This window comes from Mixophyes fleayi, chromosome 2, assembly GCF_038048845.1.
Source record: "Mixophyes fleayi isolate aMixFle1 chromosome 2, aMixFle1.hap1, whole genome shotgun sequence".
In the NCBI taxonomy this organism is placed as follows: domain Eukaryota; kingdom Metazoa; phylum Chordata; class Amphibia; order Anura; family Limnodynastidae; genus Mixophyes; species Mixophyes fleayi.
The window spans coordinates 38,441,203-38,465,396 of NC_134403.1; the positions used below are offsets into that span (position 1 = coordinate 38,441,203).

General features: G+C 45.0%; 1 protein-coding gene and 1 long non-coding RNA gene across 2 annotated transcripts in view; one reads left to right on the forward strand and one right to left on the reverse strand.

Annotated features, from left to right (window-relative positions):
• The window catches only part of LOC142140862 (hydroperoxide isomerase ALOXE3-like), a 61,020-nt gene that overhangs the window by 20,110 nt on the left and 16,716 nt on the right, over positions 1–24,194 (forward strand). The window contains exons 6-9 of the mRNA XM_075198823.1: positions 21,611–21,714; positions 22,543–22,712; positions 22,839–22,985; positions 23,945–24,148. Coding sequence (XP_075054924.1) covers positions 21,611–21,714; positions 22,543–22,712; positions 22,839–22,985; positions 23,945–24,148 — 625 coding nt within the window. The remainder of the gene's footprint in view (positions 1–21,610; positions 21,715–22,542; positions 22,713–22,838; positions 22,986–23,944; positions 24,149–24,194) is intronic.
• LOC142140863 (uncharacterized) lies at positions 9,258–12,856 on the reverse strand. Its single transcript, XR_012688576.1, has 3 exons — positions 12,748–12,856; positions 11,976–12,075; positions 9,258–9,470 (listed from the first exon to the last, which is right to left on the reverse strand). It is a non-coding gene; the product is annotated as an uncharacterized LOC142140863 (long non-coding RNA).

The window sequence follows — 24,194 nt, forward strand, 5'->3', positions numbered from 1 at the left end:
TTACCATAGAAAGCATGTGGATAGGGTTTGCTGCGTAATAAAGGAGCCTCTCCTAGCTTTAAATGTCTACTGTATAAAAGCCACATCAAGTTTATCTGTGTAGAAGGCATGTATGGCCTGAGACCTTTTTATCAAGAACATTAAAACCTTTAGCATAGATCGAGCAGAGCTTGAAAGAGTCTACTATATTGATTGCGACAACTGAGGTTTTACCCTGGTCAACATGATATATTAAATATTTTTAAAAGCAGGCGCATACTAAGGATTCAAAAAGAGGGAAGAGAAGGATAAGGGGGAAACAGAATCAATGGAAACAAAACATATAAATTCCAAACAGTAACATAGCAGAAGAACACTGCACTTAAACACCATGGGCGGAATAGCTCTTCCAATGGCTAGGTAGGAACAAATTGGCAGTTTTGCCAACAGGGGTACAGTGGCAACAACTTCCACTACTTGAATGGTGCTAAAAGAACCTGTGGTTCATATAACCAATAACAAGACTGAATAGTAATAGAGGATAAGCTGTAGGCTGAGTACAAAATACCCTGGGAACTGGAGGTAATGAAGGTAGTAATATAGTAAAATACTACAAACAAATGTTTATAGCAACTCCCCGACCCATAAGTCAAAAAGACTAGTAGGTTAAGAATCAATACCGCTCGGCATGGAATGTGACTAATTGGGTCCCAGGAGGGGGATATTGCAGGAATCAGCACATAGTCACAAGTAAGACCACTCTCAACCTAATGATCCATATTCAACAGCATTGATCCAACCTCACGATTAAACACTAATTAGCGTAAGTGGTGAGAAAAGCTGTTTAAAAGAACATTTGTAGTAGACCACCTACAGCCGGTAACTGGATATACTAAACAAACAGCTCAGGAGTCTACAAGAAATTTGAGTCATACAACATGTGCCAAATGATGCAGTGTAACATAATAACAATAAAACAAATTATTAGGATACTGAAAATGAATACCAGCTGCAATAAACGGAACTAGGCAAAAATCGAGTTCTGTTCAGGGGAGCTTAGGAATGGTAGCCTAAGGTTATATAGAGAATATAAGAGCAACAAATAAGCAAAGTCAGGTGTTGTCTATTGGGTTCCCACGTGACAGGGCCTTGCATCTTTTGTTTGGATTCTGCACTTTCCACCCCCTCTCCCATTGCAGAAGAAGAGGAGGCATGAAACGAGTAGAACACTCTTGCCAATTCTGAAGATTGGGTTTCGGAAGATCCAAAGTGGAGCAGAGCTGATCAATATCAGAAGGATCCTTTAGAAGAACTTGTTTGCCATTGCATGAGGCTGGTAAACTGAGTGGGAAGCCCCAACAGTATTTGATGTTTAGCTCTTCTGTGAGTGGCTTTAGATTTCTCCGTTGTTGCAGAGTATGCCAGGAGAGATCCTGGAACACCTGAATCTTGTTACCGTCAAAGTCAAACTCATCCAAGGCCCTCACTTTATATAGAATATCTTCTTTTTCAGAATGGTAATGAAGTCTATATATGACATCTCTTGGTCGTTCAGAATTAGGGCCCCTGGGGTGAAGAACTCTATGTGCCCTGTCAAATACATTTTGGTGTTGGGATCCTACGAGATTCCCCGTATTCCAGGATTATTGCGCCTGCCTATGTTGTCAAGATCATCTATTCTAGCCTGCTCCGTGGTTTGACACAATACAGACTCCTGGAGGTTATTAATGCAAGCCGATGAAAAGTCTCTCTCCTCTTTCAGGTAAGTAAGGAAAGAAGAAAGGTCAGCATGGATGTTAGAAGCAACTGATACAGTTTGCTGCAGTTTTTGCTCCAGAGCTAATCTCCCAATTGAGAGGACATTTCAGAAAAGTCTAAGGGAGGATTGTTCCCTGACAGAGAATGAGGAAGTGAGGTCCCATAAGAGCAGGCTGAATTGTTGATGGGAGAATTCTTGTGGAATTGACGCATATTAGTTTGAGATGGGGGTTCTGTACCTCTGGTAGATTCCATCTTATGAGAAGACTTTTTATCCTTACCTATGGAGAAAGGGAGTTGCTGGTAACGGAATTCCTCCAGAACACTGAAAGTTAGGTACATACATAGGAAATTTGTTTGACACTGCTCCTCAGAGAGATTCAAAAAATGTCAGTGGCAAGGGCTACATTGAAGATAATAGTATAATGCTCCTTTGAAATTAGTACACTTTGCTAGAAGCTGGAGGATGACCACTGGAGGGCAGTGTAAGCACCAAAGAGCCAGTGGCACATAATATTATTGAGACAAAATGTAGTATCCAGGGCAGCCACTAGATGACAGGTGGAGACTTTACTTTTTATAACCCATCAGGAGGGTGAAATGTGATGACAATCTGTACGAGTGGAGTAAAGTTGTCCCCAGCAGGTGAAAAAGGAAAAATGTGATGGGCAGTCACCAGGCCTTTACTCACCTTGTTGCCAAGGCTTTAAGGTAGCAGAGGGAGTAGGCTCCTCCAGCACATCTAAGATAGCGGATGTCAAAGAAGGGCAGTCACAGCCACCTCACTGGGACTTCCGTTCTGACAGCACTTGTGATAAGTCGCCAGGATCCAGCAGCAGACTTCCAGATACGATGCCTTAGGACTCTAAGATCAGATTTCGGTAGGTGAGTAATGGATGGGAACAGGGGAGGGCAGTCATAGAAATCTTGTGCACTTAGTTGCTCCCTGGGTCTTCTGCCGCAAATAGAGGAAAACGGTACCAATGGAGAGTGGGGTGGCACCCGTTGTCTAATTCTTATCATTATCTAACACACATACCCAGAGCAAGTCGAGGGAGAAAATCTCAGTGTTCTTAAGATAGTGGGTCCTCTTGGCAGGAATCTGGAATGGTGGGTTTGGCTAAGGTGAAGATATCTTGTTGGGAGCAGTTTGCAGCGTCTATACCACAGGAGTCCAGAGAGGCGACCTCCTGATGGTATAAGCCAGTGTTGGCTAACCTGTGACACTCCAGGTGTTGTGAAACTACAAGTCCCAGCATGCTTTGCCAATATATAGCAGCTTATTGCTGGAAGGGCATGCTGGGACTTGTAGTTCCACAACATCTGGAGTGTCACAGGTCAGTCAACACTGGTATAAGCTTCCGTGTCAGTACCAGGTAGGACGCAGTCTCAGCGATTGGCTAGAGAGTGGCAGATTAGATCCATCGCTGTATGCTCGTGACTTTATGGTTGCGACTAAATCCCCTTCAGTGTAGGTACCCGGTACCTACACTGCATGGGAAATAGCACACTCAGTGTGAGCCAGCTAAATCCCTTTCACCGAAGGTACCTTTTGGCCCCCTGCTGGCCGGGTCATGAACTCAAAGGGGATTTAGCCAGCTCAGTGTGAGCCAGCTAAATCCCCTTCACCGAAGGTACCTGGTACATACACTGCATGGGAAATAGCACACTCAGTGTGAGCCAGCTAAATCCCCTTCACTGAAGGTACCTTTTTGGTCCCCTGCTGGCCAGGTCATGAATTTGAAGGGGATTTAGCCAGCTCACAGTGAAGTGTCTAAATCCCCTTCAGTGTAGGTACCTGGTACAATGACTGTATGGGAAATAGGATTTAGCCAGCTCTTAGCCACACTTATACTATCTTATATTACTGAGGTTGTTTTTGGTGATGGTAGTATCAGTACTAAATAACAAGAAAATGGATAGTATAATATGTGCATTTTGTCTTGAATTTGTTTCCAGGTCACCTAAAAAAATAATAATATTTATTTAGCCATTTATTTTTTAAAGATAAAATGTACTTATTGGGCCAACCTTTTAAGAGTTAATTTCTCTTGTGGTTATTCATAAATAATCCATATTGATCTGTAGATATCTACAAACAAGATCATTTTAGAGTGAGAAATAGAGAAACTGAAGATACAGGGTCATAAATTGGAAGCAACAGCAAGAAATGCAAACTGAAAGGTCATCTCAAAGTAAAGGATAATGTGTAGATATTAGCCCATAAGAAAAGTTATTTGCAATTATTATTTTATGGTAGAACCTTAATGCACAGTAGCATGCATTAGATATATATGAAGAACCCCTCTCCCTCTCTATTCACAGAACTTGTTTTCATCAGCAGAAAATTATAGTTTTCAGTTCATTTCTATGGTGTTACTTAGTATTCTCTGGGGCAGGGCCATCTTTTCCATTGGGCACCATGGGCAGGTGCCCGGGGGCCCCAGGGGCAAGGGGGCCCCATAGGCAAGTCTCTTAATAAAATAAATAATCCTGCAAAAAAAAAAATCCTGCAAAAGAAAAACTTCAAGGGTCACTGAGCGAGTACATTTAAAAAAAGCAGTGCATCGAGGCCCCTATATATTATATATATATATATATATATATATATATATATATATACATTTATTTATATATATATATATATATATATATTATATATAGGGCCCCCGATGCACTGCTTTTCCCGGGGGCCCGTAATGTTGTTAAGATGGCCCTGCTCTGGGGAATAATTAATCAGTCTGGAGCATGTAGATTTGCTTACAGAAATTGACTATTATACTTGTATGCTTTGTAGTGGATAATTTAGGTTATGTTTTAATCATACTTGCCCACTCTCCCGTATTGTCCGGGAGACTCCCTAATTCTGCATAGATATCCCGCAGTACCTAGTTGGTTTTCCCGCATCCTGCCACTTCCCAGGGAAGTGGTCAGGATGGGGTCCTCCATGACGTGAGTCACAGCAAGCTGCGTAATGTAGGCTTTGCCACCTGGGTCATATTAACACGGATGCATAAATGTATAGTTAAGGGCGGTACTTAAATTACACGATCCCGTGCCCCCCCCCCCCTCCCCTCCAAGAAATGTTCAGATTTTAGTGTTAACATTTTTAGTTAAATAAGTACTTGGATATACCCATGGTGTATATTTTACTCAAGGGGTACTTATGTGGCATTATTTAGCACAATGGGTCTGGTGACTCCCCAGTCATTGGCTCCAGTCCATGTACTAGGATACCTCTTCCCTATCCTAAACCTACTGGAACCATACTCAAGAAGGGCACTGGGAGTAGGTATGGCAATTATAACAAGAGCGCAGAATGTTGATCAATGCAAGTAAGGCAGACAAGAGGAGGAATCATTCTGAGGATGCCCTATCACAGTAAAATCTTATATATATAAATCATTGGTCTGCTTGTCTGTCCAGTTATGCATTCAGACACCCCTGCACCGATTGGGATCAAACCAACGCGAGATGGTCCAGTTGAATCCTGTCCAGGTTTTAGTGAGATTAGGGTCCCAGTAGAACCTCCCGTTGGTGTACGCTGGGCAGAACTTTGACCTGGCGAGCCTGTCCTGGTCCTTCCACTAGATGGATTTCAATGACATTTAATCTAAAAACAAAAATCACACTGGGCAGCCACCTAATGGGTGTGTTGGAAGACCTGCTAAGCTTCTAATTATTTTGAAAAGGTTGACAGTTACATCCAACTCATTGATAACTTAATAGCTTGAAGATTTAAACCCAGGCAATGGCAGGTACTTCAGCTAGTAATTAATAAAACAGGATCTTTATTCTTAAGATTATTTGCATAATTGCCTTTCTTTCAATGCCACAGCTTTTGTCTCTCAGCACTTATTGTGGCGGGTACAGCGTGCACTGAAAATTAGAGTGCACTACATTTGTGCACGTCAAATTTAGATTCAGACACACACCTAACTTAAAATTACCTGGACTGAATAAAGATGTAGTTAGTGGCACACTGTACAATTAAACACCTGTGTGATTACGATGGATCAGTTGCAAATTGCATTACAAGTTACTTCTTGCTGCTGTAGGTGGAAAATGAAGTTTATTATGCGGGGACCCTTCTTATAATCAGATGTGGTGTAATAGACTTCGTGCTAGATGCATCTTTTTAAAAAAAATTTGGACATTTTTGAATATAACAATAATAATGTAATAATTGTCAGGCTAAAAGTAATGTAGGCATTCAATAAAAAAATCCTAATATGTGGAAGATGGTTCTCATAATATATTGGTAAATTATGTCATTACTTTTTTTCAAAAAGATAATTAAGAGAATAGATAGTATATTATTTGTTTTACAATCCTTGGTTCAGCAGGTATACTTTATGCATTTATCTAATATTTTGACATGCTTGTAGGACACACGAGGAAAGCGTGAAGGTCTCTTCCACACGGGTCACATATAGACATGTAAAAAATATCTAACATAAAGGGGTAGAGGGGTTTGGGTCAAAACTTATCTTCCAGGTCTGGTGGCTTGTAAACAAAAGAAAATGTGCTACATATACAGCAGTGTGTATGTCCAAGTTGTGGCCAGTGTTCCTACGTGTGTAAGTTACTGTACATTATGAATTATTGTGCACCATTTTCACAGAGAGGCGCATGGTATCAGCACTAAATAGGTTATTGAAATAATTAGATCACAAACAGTGCAAGACAATGGGGTATATTTACTAAACTGCAGGTTTGATAAAGTGGAGATGTTGCCTATAGCAACCAATCATTTTCTAGCTGTTATTTTGTAGAATGCACTAAATAAATGATGTCTATAGCAACCAATCAGATTCTAGTTATCATTTATTTAGTGCATTCTACATAATGACAGCTAGAAAATGATTGGTTGCTATAGACAACATCTCCACTCTTACAAAGCCGCAGGTTAATAAATTTACCCCCATGAGTGTGCTGGTCCGGCCGGCTGCCTGGATCAGTCACCCCCTCCTGGGTCCTCCATTGCTGGGGGAGAACCTTGGTCGGCATAGCAATTACAGGTAAAGTACAGACTTGATATACTAAACATTGAGATGTTTTTGAGAAAGTTAAGCAACCAAAGCAACAATAAAGATGTAGTCATTTTAATGGTGAAATAAATAACTAGTTTACTACAACCTTACCTCTGAAATATACAAAAAAAGCTGCTTTCAGTATGTTTTGTTTACATCACATTATGTACTTCTTACTAAGTATTCAAATATACAGTATATTACAACGTTCAGCTGTCTGTAATATGTAACAGCACACACAAATGTCTGATAACGTCCATTTACAATATCAGGTAATATATCCCACTTGCTGGTCCTCATCGTAACAAGCTACAACATAACTATCACTCTTCGCGGTAATTTCATCAGGCATTATCAGGTGGATAATAACATGAAGTTCGAGAGTAGAAATAAAATAATAAACTGTCTCTATTAGGTTTCTTGCTTTCTCCTTCGTTAATATCGCTATCATCTACTATCAGTGCTCAGGATCTTGCTACCTACTTCAAGGACAAGATTGATAAGATCAGACTAGAAATGGTATCCTCTTCCTCAACAAGCCATCAGCTCATTTCCTTCCCACTACCCTCTGACACCCTCTCTTCATTTGACCCCACAAATGAAGAGGAAATTTCTACGCTCTTCTTATCTTCCTACTCTACCTCCTGTCCTCTTGATCCTATTCCCTCGCAAATTGGTAGATCCCTGTCTTCTGTGCTCATTTCACCTCTAACTCAAATCTGTAATCTCTCACTCTCTACTGGCATCTTTCCATCACTATACAAGCATGCAGTGATTACTCCTATTCTAAAAAAACAAAACTCCGACCCAAACTCTCTCTCAAATTACCGTCCCATCTCTCAGCTCCCTTGCCCCTCCAAGCTTCTAGAGAGACTTGCCTACACTCGCCTCACACGCTTTCTTTCCGCAAACAACCTGTTGGATCCTCTTCAGTCAGGCTTTCGTTCTCAACACTCCACAGAGACTGCGCTGACCAAGGTTGTTAATGATCTGATCACTGCTAAGACTGAACGCCATTACTCTCTCCTAATTCTCCTTGATCTCTCGGCTGCATTTGACACAGTTGACCACTCTCTTCTCATACAAACGCTGCAATCCCTAGGTCTTCAAGACACAGTTCTATCCTGGTTCTCATCTTACCTCTCTAATCGCTCTTTCACTGTTAATTTCTCTGGAGCCACATCTGCTCCGCTTCCCCTATCAGTTGGAGTACCACAAGGCTCGGTGCTAGGTCCTCTGCTGTTCTCTATCTATACCGCTTCTCTTGGAAATCTAATAAGTTCCTTTGGCTTTCAGTATCATCTCTATGCGGATGATACCCAAATCTATCTATCCTCTCCTGATATCTCGACATCTGTGTTGTCCCGTGTAACTGACTGTCTTTCTGCCATTTCATCTTGGATGCCCTCTCGTCAACTCAAACTTAATCTTTCTAAAACAGAGTTAATAATATTCCCACCCGCCAACAAGAGCATACCTGACATTTCTATCTCTGTTGATAACATGACCATAAATCCCACCCCACAAGCTCGCTGCCTAGGTGTAATCCTTGATTCACGCCTATCCTTTGTTCCCCACATTGACTCTATATCTAAATCATGTTACATACATCTAAAGAACATTTCCAGAATCCGCACATATCTCACACAAGACACTGCTAAAACCTTAATTTATGCACTAATCATCTCCCGCATTGACTATTGCAATTCCCTCCTTACTGGTCTTCCCAAAAACAGACTCAAACCCCTAAAATCTATTTTGCATGCTTCGGCAAGACTGATTTTTCTTGCAAATAGCTATTCCTCTGTTGAATCACTCTGTATGTCTCTACACTGGCTGCCTGTCTTCTACCGAATCCAATATAAAATACTTTTACTAACCTACAAGGCCATCAACAAGGCTGCACCAACATACATCTCCTCTCTTGTCTCAAAATATCTCCCAACTCGGCAACTCCGTTCTGCAAAAGATCTGCGTCTCTCATCCACCCTCATTACATCCTCCCATTCCCGGTTACAGGACTTTTTTCGGGCTGCACCCACTCTATGGAACTCTCTCCCTCGCACAATAAGACTCTCCTCTGTTCTACAAACTTTCAAGCGTTCTCTGAAAACCTACCTATTCAGACAAGCGTATAATATTCCTCAACCACCATCTTAACCTCACTACCTTTAGCCTGTTACACAATTTCACACAAGACAACTACCCCCGGACCAACATTATTGTGTGACAGGATCATTTAGCTTATGAGTCACCCTACCTTTGCAGTCTGGCTGGGCCAAGATGCAAAATGTATACTTAACCTCATGTGTCAATCTCCCATTGTCCCATAGATTGTAAGCTTGCGAGCAGGGCCTTCTCACCTCTTTGTCTGTTTTACCCAGTTTGTTTATTAGTTTATTACGTTTGTCCCCAATTGTAAAGCGCTACGGAATATGTTGGCGCTATATAAATAACTGATGATGATGATGATGATGATGATGATGGACGGATACTTTAAAATGGGAATCCCATAACAGTCCGCTCCAGAACGTGTCCTTTTACCCTCTGGGAGTCACAAGCACTATTTGAACTCTTCCTTAAACAAATGAGTTTTCAGCAGGATCCTGCAGTTAGAGACGATACTTGACAGAGATATTCTGTTGAACATTTCCACGGGCAGCATTCAAGAAGGGTCATAGTCCTGAGAGCGGAGGTAACCTGGGAGAAGCAAATAAAAAAAGCGTCAGCGTAAGCAGAGGGTTGGTATGTACAGAGATTGTGATAATAGATATAAGTGGAAATGGATAGGACAGCACTAAATACTTTTGTAGTGACTAGATGATTTCAGTAAGACAACAGTAATTAATGACGGAGAGTATAGAGGTTATTTCTGCAGCGACTATTTGAATGGATTGTAGGAGACAAAGATATCATTACAGTAGTCTGGACAGTATGTAACAAAAATTGCTTTGTAGTATAAGAAAAAATGTTTTATTTCTGAAAGAGTAATCAGGGAAATAAAACACAGAATAAATAATAGGATTTTTATATATAGTCCCCTGGGAGACACTGCATGACTGGTCCCTACACTATACCCCAATGTTTCACAGACACTTTAAGACATCCTAGAAGTTCACCGTAGCTCTACCCCCTCTATACTACTCTCCCTATAGGCCGGCAGTTCCCAAACTGTGAGCCGCGGCGCTGTCACTGGGGTGCCGCGGGCCAAGCATTGAAAAAAAGAAAGAACACAGAAACTTACCAATCTGTCGGGCGCCGGGACCCAGCAGACTCCTCTCTCCCGCAGCTGTCACTGAATATCGACGTCAGTAACAAGCTGCTGCGTGAGAGAGAAGAGTCTGCTGGGTCCCGGCGTCCGACAGATTGGTAAGTTTCTGTGTTCTTTCTTTTTATTCTATGGCTGGCGCGCGGCAGAGGAGTGAGAGGGAGCGTGACAGCGGGGCACAGCAGGACAGTGGGGCAGACAGCGGGGCACAACAGGGCAGAGGAGGGTGACAGCGGGGCACAACAGGGCAGAGGAGGGTAACAGCGGACAGAAGAGGGTGACAGCGGGGCACAACAGGACAGAGGAGTGTGACAGCGGGCAGAGGAGTGCAACAGCTGGGCAGAGGAGGGGCACAGCGGGGCAGTGGAGGGGGACACAGCGTGAGAGGGGCAGTGGAGGGGGACACAGCGTGAGAGGGGCAGTGGAGGGGGACACAGCGTGAGAGGGGCAGTGGAGGGGGACAGAGGGCAGAGGAGGGGGGACATCGTGACAGAGGGCAGAGGAGGGGGGGCATCGTGACAGAGGGCAGAAGAGGGGGGGCATCGTGACAGAGGGCAGAGGAGGGGGGGCATCGTGACAGAGGGCAGAGGAGGGGGGGCATAGTGACAGAGGGCAGAGATGGGGGGGCATCGTGACAGAGGGCAGAGGAGGCATCGTGACAGAGGGCAGAGGGGGCATCGTGACAGAGGGCAGAGGGGGCATCGTGACAGAGGGGGCATCGTGACAGAGGGCAGAGGGGGCAGTGTGTCTGGATGCAGAGGGGGCAGTGTGTCTGGATGCAGAGGGGGCAGTGTGTCTGGATGCAGAGGGGGCAGAGTGCCTGAGGGCAGAGTGTCTGGATGCAGAGGGGGCATTTTTGCATACAACTAAATAAGTATTTCTGTCCTGACCTAAATACTTATTACAATTTTTTGACCCAACTACTTCTAAAACAGGACTGCTCAATAATTATTTTGGAGGGGTGCCTTGAAAAAATTTGGAGACTCTAAGGGTGTCGCGAACTGCAAAAGTTTGGGAACCACTGCTATAGGCCTTCAATTTATGTTTAACCCTGAAGAGGAGTAGACAGGCTCAAACATTAGCGATCATGGGTGGGCAGAACACCATCATGCTAATTTCTTATCAGCAGACTTGGCGACTGGGCACCTAGCAGACAAGAGGAAAAAACAGGAGAGAAACCTGGGCACCTTAGCTTTTGGTACATTAACAGGAAGAAAATCACTTTTTCCTCCTGTCACCCAACTAATAATATTGTCGAGCTACGGCCCAAACAGGACACCCACAGAAAACGCAAGTGACTCAAGAGTCTTCTTAGACTGCCTGTGAACCCCAGTACCGACTTTGGCCGGGTCCTGTGGAGGAATCCAGCATTGTGAGTGGGGGCATTAAAGTAAACACCACCTCGTTACCTCCATTCTTACGCTCAGAGCGTTAGACAATCATCCAAGCTGTGACATTAAAGTTGTAGACTTTGGAGACCACCCCAGTAATAAAATTCTAAACTAAAGGCCTAACAGAAGAGTGGTATACAGCAGGAGTAGTGTCAGTGAACTTCCAGAATGTCTTATATTGCCCTTTCGCCTGGTCCCTACCGTATCCTCCAATGGTTCCTGGTGTCCCGCAATGAATGCCTGAAAAATAGCCAAATTTAAAAGTTATGGATAAGTGAGAAAGCTGAAGTATGCCACCCAAAAAAGTGTGTAGAAAACTGGATGTATTGTTATTTTTGTGAGAGAATTGAGAAAAGTCTTTTATGTACAGTGTTGTGACAAAAGCAATTATACTCATGGCCTGTAATGAAAATATCATCTGAGTAAAATGTGGTTTTGTTTATTAAACATTACTGCATCTAGTCACAACATCTATGGCAATAACGGTCTCTGTATTATTATCTCACTTGCTGGTAAGGCTCTACTCCTCTTTCAAATAAAAAGTACCTCGTTTCATTCTGAAGTAAGAGGTGTCAGGATTGAGGCAGCGGGGCCTGTGAGGGAAAAGCTGGTGGGCGGCAGTGAGACACGATTGTGGGCAGCGGGCCTGTGAGGGAAAAGAGAATGAGCACATGTCATGGGGAATAGCAGATAAAAGATGGTGAGTGTTGTCAGGGTATTGTTGGTTGAGGAGGGGCTGTGTGGGGAAGAGGCTTCTCCCTCACATGCCCCTTCTGCCCACATGCTTTACTCACACATGCCCCCCCCCTCTGTGCCCTGCAGCTTCCATCACACATGCCCCCCTATGCCAAGAGAGAGAGACACACACACACACACACACACACACTACCATGTGACCCCTATGTCAAACAGCTTCCACCACACATGCCCCCTGTGCCAGCCCTGCATCCACCACACATGCCCCCTGTGCCAGCCCTGCTTCCACCACACATGCCCCCTGTGCCAGCCCTGCTTCCACCACACATGCCCCCTGTGCCAGCCCTGCATCCACCACACATGCCCCCTGTGCCAGCCCAGCTTCCACCACACATGCCCCCTGTGCCAGCCCAGCTTCCACCACACATGCCCCCTGTGCCAGCCCAGCTTCCACCACACATGCTCCCTGTGCCAGCCCTGCTTCCACCACACATGCCCCCTGTGCCAGCCCTGCTTCCAATACACATGCCCCCTGTGCCAGCCCAGCTTCCACCACACATGCCCCCTGTGCCAGCCCTGCATCCACCACACACTCACACACACTAGCTTCCCTTCTACTTACCTTTTTGTACACGATAGCAGCCAAGATCCAAAAGAAACGATGGCGCTCCTGCACGGATAATACAGCCTTTCAGCAGCCCGCCTAATACTTTGTACCATGTGACCGCTGCAATCACATGACCCTGTGACGTCATATTGACGTGCCAGGGTACCTAACCCGAAGGGGATTTAGCCGCTACCGTGACTTTATGCTGGGAAGGTGCAGGGACCTCTGTGTGGTACCACTTATGTTAAGCCTGAGCAGAGCTATAGTGGGCAAATTGCACTCAAGGAGCGCTTCTATGCCCTGAGGTCAAGGTGTTAAGACCAACTCCCGCTTCCGCTCCTGGAATCAATTGGGTCAGGCGAGTAGTTAGGAATAACTCCAGCCTGTGTTGTAGTAGAATGCACGGGTATTGAATACCGCTCAGGTCCTTGTGATGGGGATAGGATGAACAGGCCTCAGCACGACTCTAACGCTGTAATGTATGGGCACTACTTGGAGTCACTATCTTTCCAGTCACCTGAGCCTCAGGGATCTTGTAATGTAGGAAGCAAGTACTCCTTGATGGTTGTTGATTTAATTAGTGCTGGTCAGAGTTCGTGAAAATGTTCACCATCTTCAGCTCACAAGCTACGCCCCACTGTTTAAAGATTTTATTGATGGCCTTTGTAGTGTGAGGTTAAAGGGGGTTTATTTTAGTCCATCACCCTTTATTTTTATAGCATCACCAATTATGCAGTGCTGTACAGAGAATACTTTTATCATTAACATCAGTCCCTGCCCCGATGGAGCTTACAGTCTAAATTCCCTAACACACACATGTCCCCATCACCCTTACATATTCACTCTGTATTGGCTGCAGTCTGTGTTGACAGCTTAGCTAATGTTTTAGTGTGTGTTTATTACAAGTTTGCATTCATATTTATGCAGCATAATTGAGAAATATAGGAGATAAACATGAGGTAAAGAGGAGGACAACACTCTACCTGGAAATACTGGAACCTCTAACACTCTACTGTTCCGGTTAACCTCCATCTTATGCATCTGGTTTGTGTACTGCCTGGACACTCCTTATTGAATTGTTTGCAAACAATGCTTCTTAAAAATGTATGTGCTTTTATTTTTCTTGCTGTTTGTGACCTTTTTTCCCAACTACACCTCTATGGTGCTATTATAGATCGTCCTCTTTCTGAATTCCTTGACAACATTGTCACCAGGCTTTCTTACTTAATTTCCTCTGACCTACCCAATTTTATTCTAGGGTATTCCAACATCCATATGAACAACCCTACTGGCACTGTCACCCAGTGTTGGACTGGGGCAGGAAGGGCCCACCGGGGAACTGCAATGCTAGGGGCCCACCAGAGGGAGTGTGGAGTAAAGCAGTAGTCCCATTACCAGCTGCAATTTAACTTACCTGCATCTGTCCCTTAGTGGGGTTCGGGGAATTAAATGCCAAAAACTTTTTTTTCCTCTCTTTCTGCACCCATGAATCATTTTTTTTCTTGACCAGTTTGAAATGGTCACAGATATAGGTAGCATCAGGAGGACTAATAGAAATCTACAGAGATTTAAAGATAGGGTGGCGGGAAAAATTCCAATCAGCCCTGGCATTAAATCAATAGGACCAACAATTAATACTTAGGCCTTCCTCCAGCCCCAACATTAAAGTTATAGTATTCCCATTTAATAAACCTATTTCCCTCCCTCCAGACAGCCCCTGCAATAAATCGCATTTATGTATAATACGTATAATAAATATACATATTTCCCGCAACCGTCACTGCCATTAAATAATTCATATTCACATTTAATTAAAAGCCCCCAAACCACCCCATCTTAAATTAAATTGTCCCACCTTCACCCTACAAAGAAAGTAGCACCCCTAATTTAGCTACCACCTACCACACACACATTACATTGCCACAAGCCCGATGTGCCATCACACACACATTACTGTGCCCCTTAATCACCATGCTGGGCCTCCTCATGATCACACTGCGCCCTCCATGCTGTTTTTGCCCCCCCTTCATCCCCCTGTGTCATGCTGCTTTTGTTCCCCCCTTCTCCTGGCCCCCCTTAACTCTGCCTTCATGCTTCCCCTTCACTCTGCCATCATGCTCCCCCTCCACTCTGCCATCATGCTCCCCCTCCACTCTGCCATCATGCTCCACCTCCACTCTGCCATCATGCTCCCCCTCCACTCCCCCTCCACTCCCCCTTCACTCTGCCATCATGCTCCCCCTTCACTCTGCCTTCATGCTCCCCCTTCACTCTGCCTTCATGCTCCCCCTTCACTCTGCCTTCATGCTCCCCCTTCACTCTGCCTTCATGCTCCCGCTTCACTCTGCCTTCATGCTCCCCCTTCACTCTGCCTTCATGCTCCCCCTTCACTCTGCCTTCATGCTCCCCCTTCACTCTGCCTTCATGCTTCCCCTTCACTCTGCCTTCATGCTCCCCCTTCACTCTGCGTTCATGCTCCCCCTTCACTCTGCCTTCATGCTCCCCCTCCACTCTGCCTTCATGCTCCCCCTCCACTCTGCCTTCATGCTCCCCCTCCACTCCCCCTCCACTCCCCCTTCACTCTGCCATCATGCTCCCCCTTCACTCTGCCTTCATGCTCCCCCTTCACTCTGCCTTCATGCTCCCCCTTCACTCTGCCTTCATGCTCCCGCTTCACTCTGCCTTCATGCTCCCCCTTCACTCTGCCTTCATGCTCCCCCTTCACTCTGCCTTCATGCTCCCCCTTCACTCTGCCTTCATGCTTCCCCTTCACTCTGCCTTCATGCTCCCCCTTCACTCTGCGTTCATGCTCCCCCTTCACTCTGCCTTCATGCTCCCCCTCCACTCTGCCTTCATGCTCCCCCTCCACTCTGCCTTCATGCTCCCCCTCCACTCTGCCTTCATGCTCCCCCTTCACTCTGCCTTCATGCTTCCCCTCCACTCTGCCTTCATGCTCCCCCTCCACTCTGCCTTCATGCTCCCCCTCCACTCTGCCTTCATGCTCCGCCTTCACTCTGCCTTCATGCTCCCCCTCCACTCTGCCATCATGCTCCCCCTCCAATCTGCCATCATGCTCCCCCTTCACTCTGCCTTCATGCTCCCCCTTCACTCTGCCTTCATGCTCCCCCTTCACTCTGCCTTCATGCTCCCCCTTCACTCTGCCATCATGCTCCCCCTTCACTCTGCCATCATGCTCCCCCTTCACTCTGCCATCATGCTCCCCCTTCACTCTGCCATCATGCTCCCCCTTCATGCTCCCCCTCCACTCTGCCTTCATGCTCCCCCTCCACTCTGCCTTCATGCTCCCCCTCCACTCTGCCATCATGCTCCACCTTCACTCTGCCATCATGCTCCCCCTTCACTCTGCCATCATGCTCCCCCTTCACTCTGCCATCATGCTCCCCCTTCACTCTGCCATCATGCTACCCCTTCACTCTGCCTTCATGCTCCCCCTTCACTCTGCCACCATGCTCCCCCTTCACTCTGCCATCATCCTCCACTCTGCCATCATGCTCCCCCTCCACTCTGCCTTCATGCTCCCCCTTCACTCTGCCACCATGCTCCCCCTTCACTCTGCCATCATGCTCCCCCTTCACTCTGCCATCATGCTACCCCTTCACTCTGCCTTCATGCTCCCCCTTCACTCTGCCACCATGCTCCCCCTTCACTCTGCCATCATCCTCCACTCTGCCATCATGCTCCCCCTCCACTCTGCCATCATGCTCCCCCTCCACTCTGCCATCATGCTCCCCCTTCACTCTGCCTTCATGCTCCCCCTCCACTTTGCCCTCATGCTCTGCCATCATGCTCCCCCTTCATGCTCTGCCATCATGCTCCCCCTCCACTCTGCCTTCATGCTCTGCCTTCATGCTCCCCCTCCACTCTGCATCATACTCTGCCTTCATGCTCCCCCTTCATGCTCCCCCTTCATGCTCTGCCATCATGCTCCCCCTTCACTCTGCCATCATGCTCCCCCTCCACTCTGCCATCATGCTCCCCCTCCACTCTGCCTTCATGCTCTGCCTTCATGCTCCCCCTTCATTCTGCCTTCATACTCTGCCATCATGCTCCCCCTTCACTCTGCCTTCATGCTCTGCCATCATGCTCCCCCTTCACTCTGCCTTCATGCTCCCCCTCCACTCTGCCTTCATGCTCTGCCATCATGCTCCCCCTTCATGCTCTGCCATCATGCTCCCCCTCCACTCTGCCTTCATGCTCTGCCTTCATGCTCCCCCTCCACTCTGCCATCATACTCTGCCTTCATGATCCCCCTTCATGCTCCCCCTTCATGCTCTGCCATCATGCTCCCCCTTCACTCTGCTATCATGCTCCCCCTCCACTCTGCCTTCATGCTCTGCCTTCATGCTCCCCCTTCATTCTGCCTTCATACTCTGCCATCATGCTTCCCCTCCACTCTGCCATCATACTCTGCCTTCATGCTCCCCCTTCATGCTCCCCCTTCATGCTCCCTCTTCATGCTCTGCCATCATGCTCCCCCTTCACTCTGCCATCATGCTCCCCCTCCACTCTGCCTTCATGCTCTGCCTTCATGCTCCCCCTTCATTCTGCCTTCATGCTCTGCCATCATGCTCCCCCTTCACTCTGCCTTCATGCTCTCCCTCCACTCTGCCTTCATGCTCCCCCTCCACTCTGCCATCATGCTCCCCCTTCACTCTGCCATCATGCTCCCCCTTCACTCTGCCTTCATGCTCCCCCTTCATGCTCCCCCTTCATGCTCCCCCTTCATGCTCCGCCATCATGCTCCCCCTTCATGCTCCCCCTTCATGCTCCCTCTTCATGCTCTGCCATCATGCTCCCCCTTCACTCTGCCATCATGCTCCCCCTCCACTCTGCCTTCATGCTCTGCCTTCATGCTCCCCCTTCATTCTGCCTTCATGCTCTGCCATCATGCTCCCCCTTCACTCTGCCTTCATGCTCTCCCTCCACTCTGCCATCATGCTCTCCCTCCTCTCTGCCATCATGCTCTCCCTCCACTCTGCCATCATACTCTGCCTTCATGCTCCCATTCATCCTCCCCCTTCATGCTCTGCCATCATGCTCCCTCTTCATGCTCCCCCTTCATGCTCTCTTCTTTCTTCCATTCTCTCACTTACCTTTTCTATCTGATTCTTTCTTCTCTTCTGTCTTCTGTCTTCTGTCTGCGGCGCTCCTCACTGAATGTCAGGCGTGATGACGTCACGCCCGGCATTCAGTGCGCACGGAGCCGGCGCCGCAGACATGCAAGGTTTTTTTTGTCTTCAGTTACTCGCTCCCCCACCAACGAAGAGGGGAGCGATCAGGGTCAGAGCCTACCGGGGGATAGACCGGTCCCCCGGCGGGCCAGCCTGACCCTGCTGTCACCTCTAAACCACTCACGTTCATTTCCTCCTGTGATTTCTAGGAAGTGGACCTAATCTCCCATCCACCATTACTCTCTTCTAATTCTCCTAGATCTCTCCACTGCATTTGGCACTGTTGACCACTCTCTCTTTATACAAATGCTGTCCTATCCTGGTTCTCATCCTACCTATGTAATTGCTCTTTCAGTGTTAATTTTTCTGGATCCACCTCTGCTCCGCTTTCTTTATTAGTTTGAGTGCCACAAGGCTCAGTTCTAGGACCTCTGCTATTCTCTATCTACACCACTTCTCTTGGAAAACTAATAAGCTCCTTTGGATTTCAATATCATCTCTATGCGGATGATACACAAATCTATCTATCCTCTCCTGATCTCTCACGATCTGTGTTGTCTCACGTTACTGACTGTCTTTTTGCCATTTCATCTTGGATGTCTTCTCGCCAACTGAAACTCAATATTTCAAAAACTGAACTAATAATATTCTCACCCAAAAACATAAGCTTCCTGCCTGACATCTATTTCTGTTGATAACATGACCATAAATCCTACCCCGCAAGCTCGCTGGCTAGGTGTAATCCTTGATTCACAACTATCGTTTATTCCCCACATCGACTCTATATCTAAAGCATGTTACATACATCTAAAGAACATTTCCAGAATACGCACATATCTCGCAGAAGACACTGCAAAAACCTTAATTCATGCACTCATCATTTCCCGCATCGACTATTGCAATTCCCTCCTTACTGGTCTTCCCAAAGTCAGACTTGCACCCCTACAATTTATTTTGCACGCAGCGGCTAGATTGATTTTCCTTGCAAACCATTCTTCCTCTGCTGAGCCACTCTCGGTCAGTCTCTACATTGTTTGCCTGTTTTTCAATGAATTCAATATAAAATTCTTCTATTAACATACAAGGCCCTCTACAAAATTGCACCAACATACATCTCCTCACTCCTTAAAATATCTCCCATCTACGCCTCCCTTTCACTCTCATCACTTTCTTCCATTCCCGGTTACAGGACTTTTTTCTGGCTGCACCCACTTTGTGGAATTCCCTCCCTTGCACAGTAAGATTTTCCTGTAGGCTTCAAACCTTCGAGCGTTCTCTGAAAACCCACCTCTTCAGAAAAGCTTATGATATTTCTCAACCAGCATCTTAATCTCCCTAGGTTACCCTATTACCACCCTCTACACAGCTAACACAAGAAAACAACCCTATGACCAACATTGCTGTGTGACTGATCACAAAGCCCTCTCAATACTTTTTACTTTTGAATTCTAGCTGGTCCAATATGCAATATGATGTTACATATGCCCTTGTGTTTCAAACACCCATTGTCCCATAGATGGTAAGCAGGGCCCTCTTACCTCTCTGTCTGTATGTATTACCCAGTATTGTTTTATTAATGTTTGTTAAGCGCTACAGAATTTGCTGGCGCTATATAAATAAATGTTGATGATGATGATCATGATGTGCACTCAATGGACTTGGTTGTCTCTCCTGTCGTTTCTCAAACTTTGCCTTCCCGCTCTTTGACCGCACCCTCATATCCTTCTACCTCATCTTGCCTTCTCCACCCTTACCGTCACCCAAATCCATGCTCAAACAGCAATACCTAAATCAGGCCTTGACCTGATCCTTTTCTAAGCCTCACTTGAACCATTTCTCACTTCTATTTCTACTGTTCTGCCTTAATGCTGCAGTATCATTCCGCAACGCAACATTCAAAGCAACCAATCCAAACCCCAACTCTGACACGCCAAACAGACCAGCCACCTGCAAAAGTGCTTCCATACAAGAGTGAATAAAGAAGATCTCACTCCAATGTAGACTTGCTCCACTATAAATGTTTCTTTTCTTCTTACTCACCAAGAAAACTTACTTTAGATACCTGCTATCCACCAAGTTGACCTACTCTGTCCACCCTCACCACCACCCTCTACTTCTTCCCTCACTGCTCATGTCTTTGCCACCTACTAAAGATGATCGACACCTTTCGTTAAGAAATCTTCTCTCACCAAATCTCTCACCCTATACCCAACTTCTCCTCCACTCACCTACTCACCCTCAGTTATTTCTTTCCTACTATTGAAGACAATGTCTTCACATTCCTCTTCCCTCTCGATCCTGTTCCCTTCCAACTCCTCCACACAGTGCCCAAAATACTTACCAGCATCTAGCTCACTTCTTCTACATATTCATCTCCACTGGTGTTTTGCCTTCCATTTTTAAACATGTGCTCATCTCTCTTATCCTTAAGAATCCATCTCTTGATTCTAATTCTCTCTAGCTACCACCCCATTTCTCTCCTACTCTTTGCTTCCAAACTACGTAAGTGTCTTGAGTATAACCAGATGATACACTTCCTCTCTGCTCACTCTCTTCTCAAACCCTTTGCAATCAAGCTTCCTTCTTCTACACGCCACCAAGACTGTTCTCACTAGAGTGGCAAATTGTCATTTCTCACTACTCATCTTCCTTGAGTTTTCTTCTTTCTTCTCCCTGACACCCTTCACTGCCTTTGCCACACTGTTATCTCCTGTTCAACTCCTGCCTTCTACTCATTCCCAGAACATGCCTCTTTCTCACTCAGGATGATGCCAAATCCTTATCCAATATCTCATTATCTCCCGCCTTGACTACTGCAACCCCCTTTTATCTGTCTTTCCCCTCTACAGTCCATCATAAATGCTGAGGTGAGACTGGTATTCCTCTCTTGTCACGCCACATCTACTTCAACACTCTGCTAAATCCTACACTGGCTTCCCACTTCCTTCTTTCCTTCAGGATTCAATTCAAGCTACTCACATTCATCCTCAGACTTCACCAACTCCTCCCCTCATATACCTGTGATCTAATCATGAGATATACTACCACTCGGCCTCTTTGATCTGCCTCTGATCTATACCTCCCCTCCTCTCTGGCAACCATCTCTCACTGTCACCTCCAAGATTTCTCTCGTGCTGCTCCTCACTTATAGAAATCCCTACCCCCTCCCCCCCACACACACAACTTTCAATCTTTCAAATGCTCTCGCAAAACTCCCCTCTACATTACAGGCTATCATATCCCCAACTGATACTGCTGCTTTTGTCCACTCTAGCTCCAATTCTGTCAGCATTGCCCACTCCCTCTAGATTTATGTGCAATTGTATTTTATAGGATTTGTAATTCTGGCAGTCTGGTGCTGCAGAGTTTTGTGGTGCTTTACAAATAAATGATGATGAACCTGAATATGAAGAAGTCCTTCTTGGCCGGCCGAGGTATCCTAATGTTTTATCTTTGCATTCAGGAAAGGAAGACTTGAACTGAATTGACTTCTTGACCCCCACAAAATAAAATGACAGCAGTCATCTCTATCTTCTTATTTGAACTTACTACCCCATCCTGAGCATTGACTTGGTTACTTCCATTTCAACTTAGCTATTAGATGTTGGAGTAATAGACTTAGTCCAGGCAGTTGTCAGTACTGTGCATATGGTTGTTTGACACCTTTATCCTACTTACTCTCACAGAGGACTTGAAATGAAGTTGAAAGGATTCACACGCAATCAGGATTCATGGTCTGATCTAGCAGATATTAAAGCGGTGTCTTGCCTCCAAAGGTCATATAATTCAGGTATGTTTATATTGTCTCTTTACAGGACACCTTCTATACAGCAGAATATTACCAAATAAACATCTCATGCAAAATGAGCTTTTTTATGTTACGCTTTGAGTTTATGCCATCAACCTGCTCTGATAACTGGCATCTATTTCTGCATGAAAACAGATTTCCTTATATGTCAGCATACAAAGGTCTTAAACTCCAAACTACTTTCCTGTAATGACTAAAATAAAATTAATCTGTAGGACATGTAATGTTGGCAAAATACATATTTACTTTGACATTGGATTGGTAACCATACACTACTAAGACTAGGAACAACTGACTTGTTAATGAAGGTTTGTTCGCTTACTTTTGAGTCATCATCATTGAAAGTTTCTCATCTTATAACATTAGACTCTTATCCCCATATTGTTTGCAATCTTGTGAAATAATCTGTATTGTTAACAGCAAAAATCCAGGTAGCCCACCACTCACATAATTGTATAATGTTTCTGGACATTATGGGCCTGATTCATTAAGGAAACGAAGGCAAAAAAAGTAGTAACTTTGCACCTTGGCAAAAGCATGTTGCAATGGAGGGGAGGTAAATTTAAATTGTGGGGACAGATTTATAATTTGGGTAAGGTGTACTAGTCAACTTTAAATGTCAGTGTAAAAACAAAGCTATCATGTATTTGTGTGCTACTCGAAAAAACAGCCAGTATTTTCCTTATGTGCAAAATATCAAACTAATTTGCACCTCTTGCATTGCAGCATAGTTTTGCCAAGGTTCAAAGTTACTCATTTTTTTTGCTTTACTTTCCTTACCGAATCAGGCTCCATGTCTTTTCTCCCTAGATGTGGTGTCTGAGATATGGAAAGAGGATCAGTTCTTTGGTAGCCAGTATCTGAATGGAATTAACCCTACGCTAATCAAAAAATGCTTCAAAATCCCTGAAAACTTTCCAGTTGGTGATGATATGATAGCTGCATCTCTGGGGAAGTTCAAACTTCACAACGAACTAGAGGTGGGGTGTTGTATGGCAAGCAAATGAATATGAAACCTGTCTCTCCCATTTATTCCTTTAGTGCATAGTTAATGCAAACTGACCCAGATATCTTTCGGTAAACTGGCTCACTTGTATGTCTTGCAGAATGGCAACATTTTTCTGGCAGATTACAAGATTCTTCAAGGGATCCCAGCCAACAAGTCCATAAATAAAAAGCAACAATACATAGCTGCCCCTATGTGTCTACTGTGGAAAAATCCTCAAGATCAACTTGTCCCAATAGCCATTCAGGCAAGTTTCAGTTTTCTAATATTTATTTATTGTAAATGGTAAAGACTATTTCATTCAACATTTTGTCAGAATTATGTTCTTTTTGAAATATCTAATCTAGTGTCCAATATAATAATCTATATACATGCCAATAGATAACATGACCTTTCATGGTTCCAGCTTTCCCCAGTCCGGTGGATCACTAATCCAGTAATCGGAACATGATTAGTGGTATGGACACAAACTTTAGGGCACTAGTTGTTCCAAATGAGTTCTGCACGTCATATGTCTCCTTTAAAGCATACTAAAGGCTTAGTTTGTCATTATGTTGATAACTGTAAAAACAATGTGGTAAACTACTGTATGTCCTTGAACATGAGAAAATGAAATGTATTGAGGGGCTAAAATTTGATTTCTGTTCAGCAGGTACATACCAAATTGAGGTTAAGTTTAGCATAGATACAGTGGGTTGCCTCATTGAGTGGGGCCAATTTATAGGTCCCCAAAAGAGGTGGTTTACAACAGAATGCATTACATAGCTGATAATCAGATTACAAAAAAAACAACAGATTCAGACCACAGTTGGTAGCCTGACCTACAGATTATACACGTTCTGGATCTGTCTTGAACCCCAAATCAGAAGACCCTGCTCTCAAATTAGAACAATGTTTACTTGAGCATATATTCATTCATTGTTTCCCTCCTCCTGTAGACCAAATAGTAATGGGCTCATTTAGAAATGTGCAGAGAAACATCATATATTCAGCATTATTTGGATAAATGTTATTTTTCACAACTAAGATCTCCTAGCAGTTTAATACATTCAGCTGCCTTATGTTTAAACGCAAAAGGGCTTATTCAGTTTTTAGCATAGCTGTACACACAGTGAAGATGCACTGGTTGCTTCTAAACCACATGGTAAAGGATAAATGTGTGGTTCTAAATGGTGATGTAGAGTGACAGATCTGTTTCTATTACAGTTAACTCAAACCCCAGGAGAGAACACTCCAATTTTCCTTCCCAATGACTCTGAATCTGACTGGTTACTGGCCAAGATCTGGGTGCGCAATTCTGAATTCCAAGTGCATGAAGTGGACACTCACCTTCTCCGCACTCATCTCTTTGCTGAGGTCTTTAACATTGCAACTACCAGGCAACTTCCAATGGGCCATCCAGTGCACAAGGTGAAACCTGTTTAAACCATTATCCTGGAGAGAGTTTATCTCACTG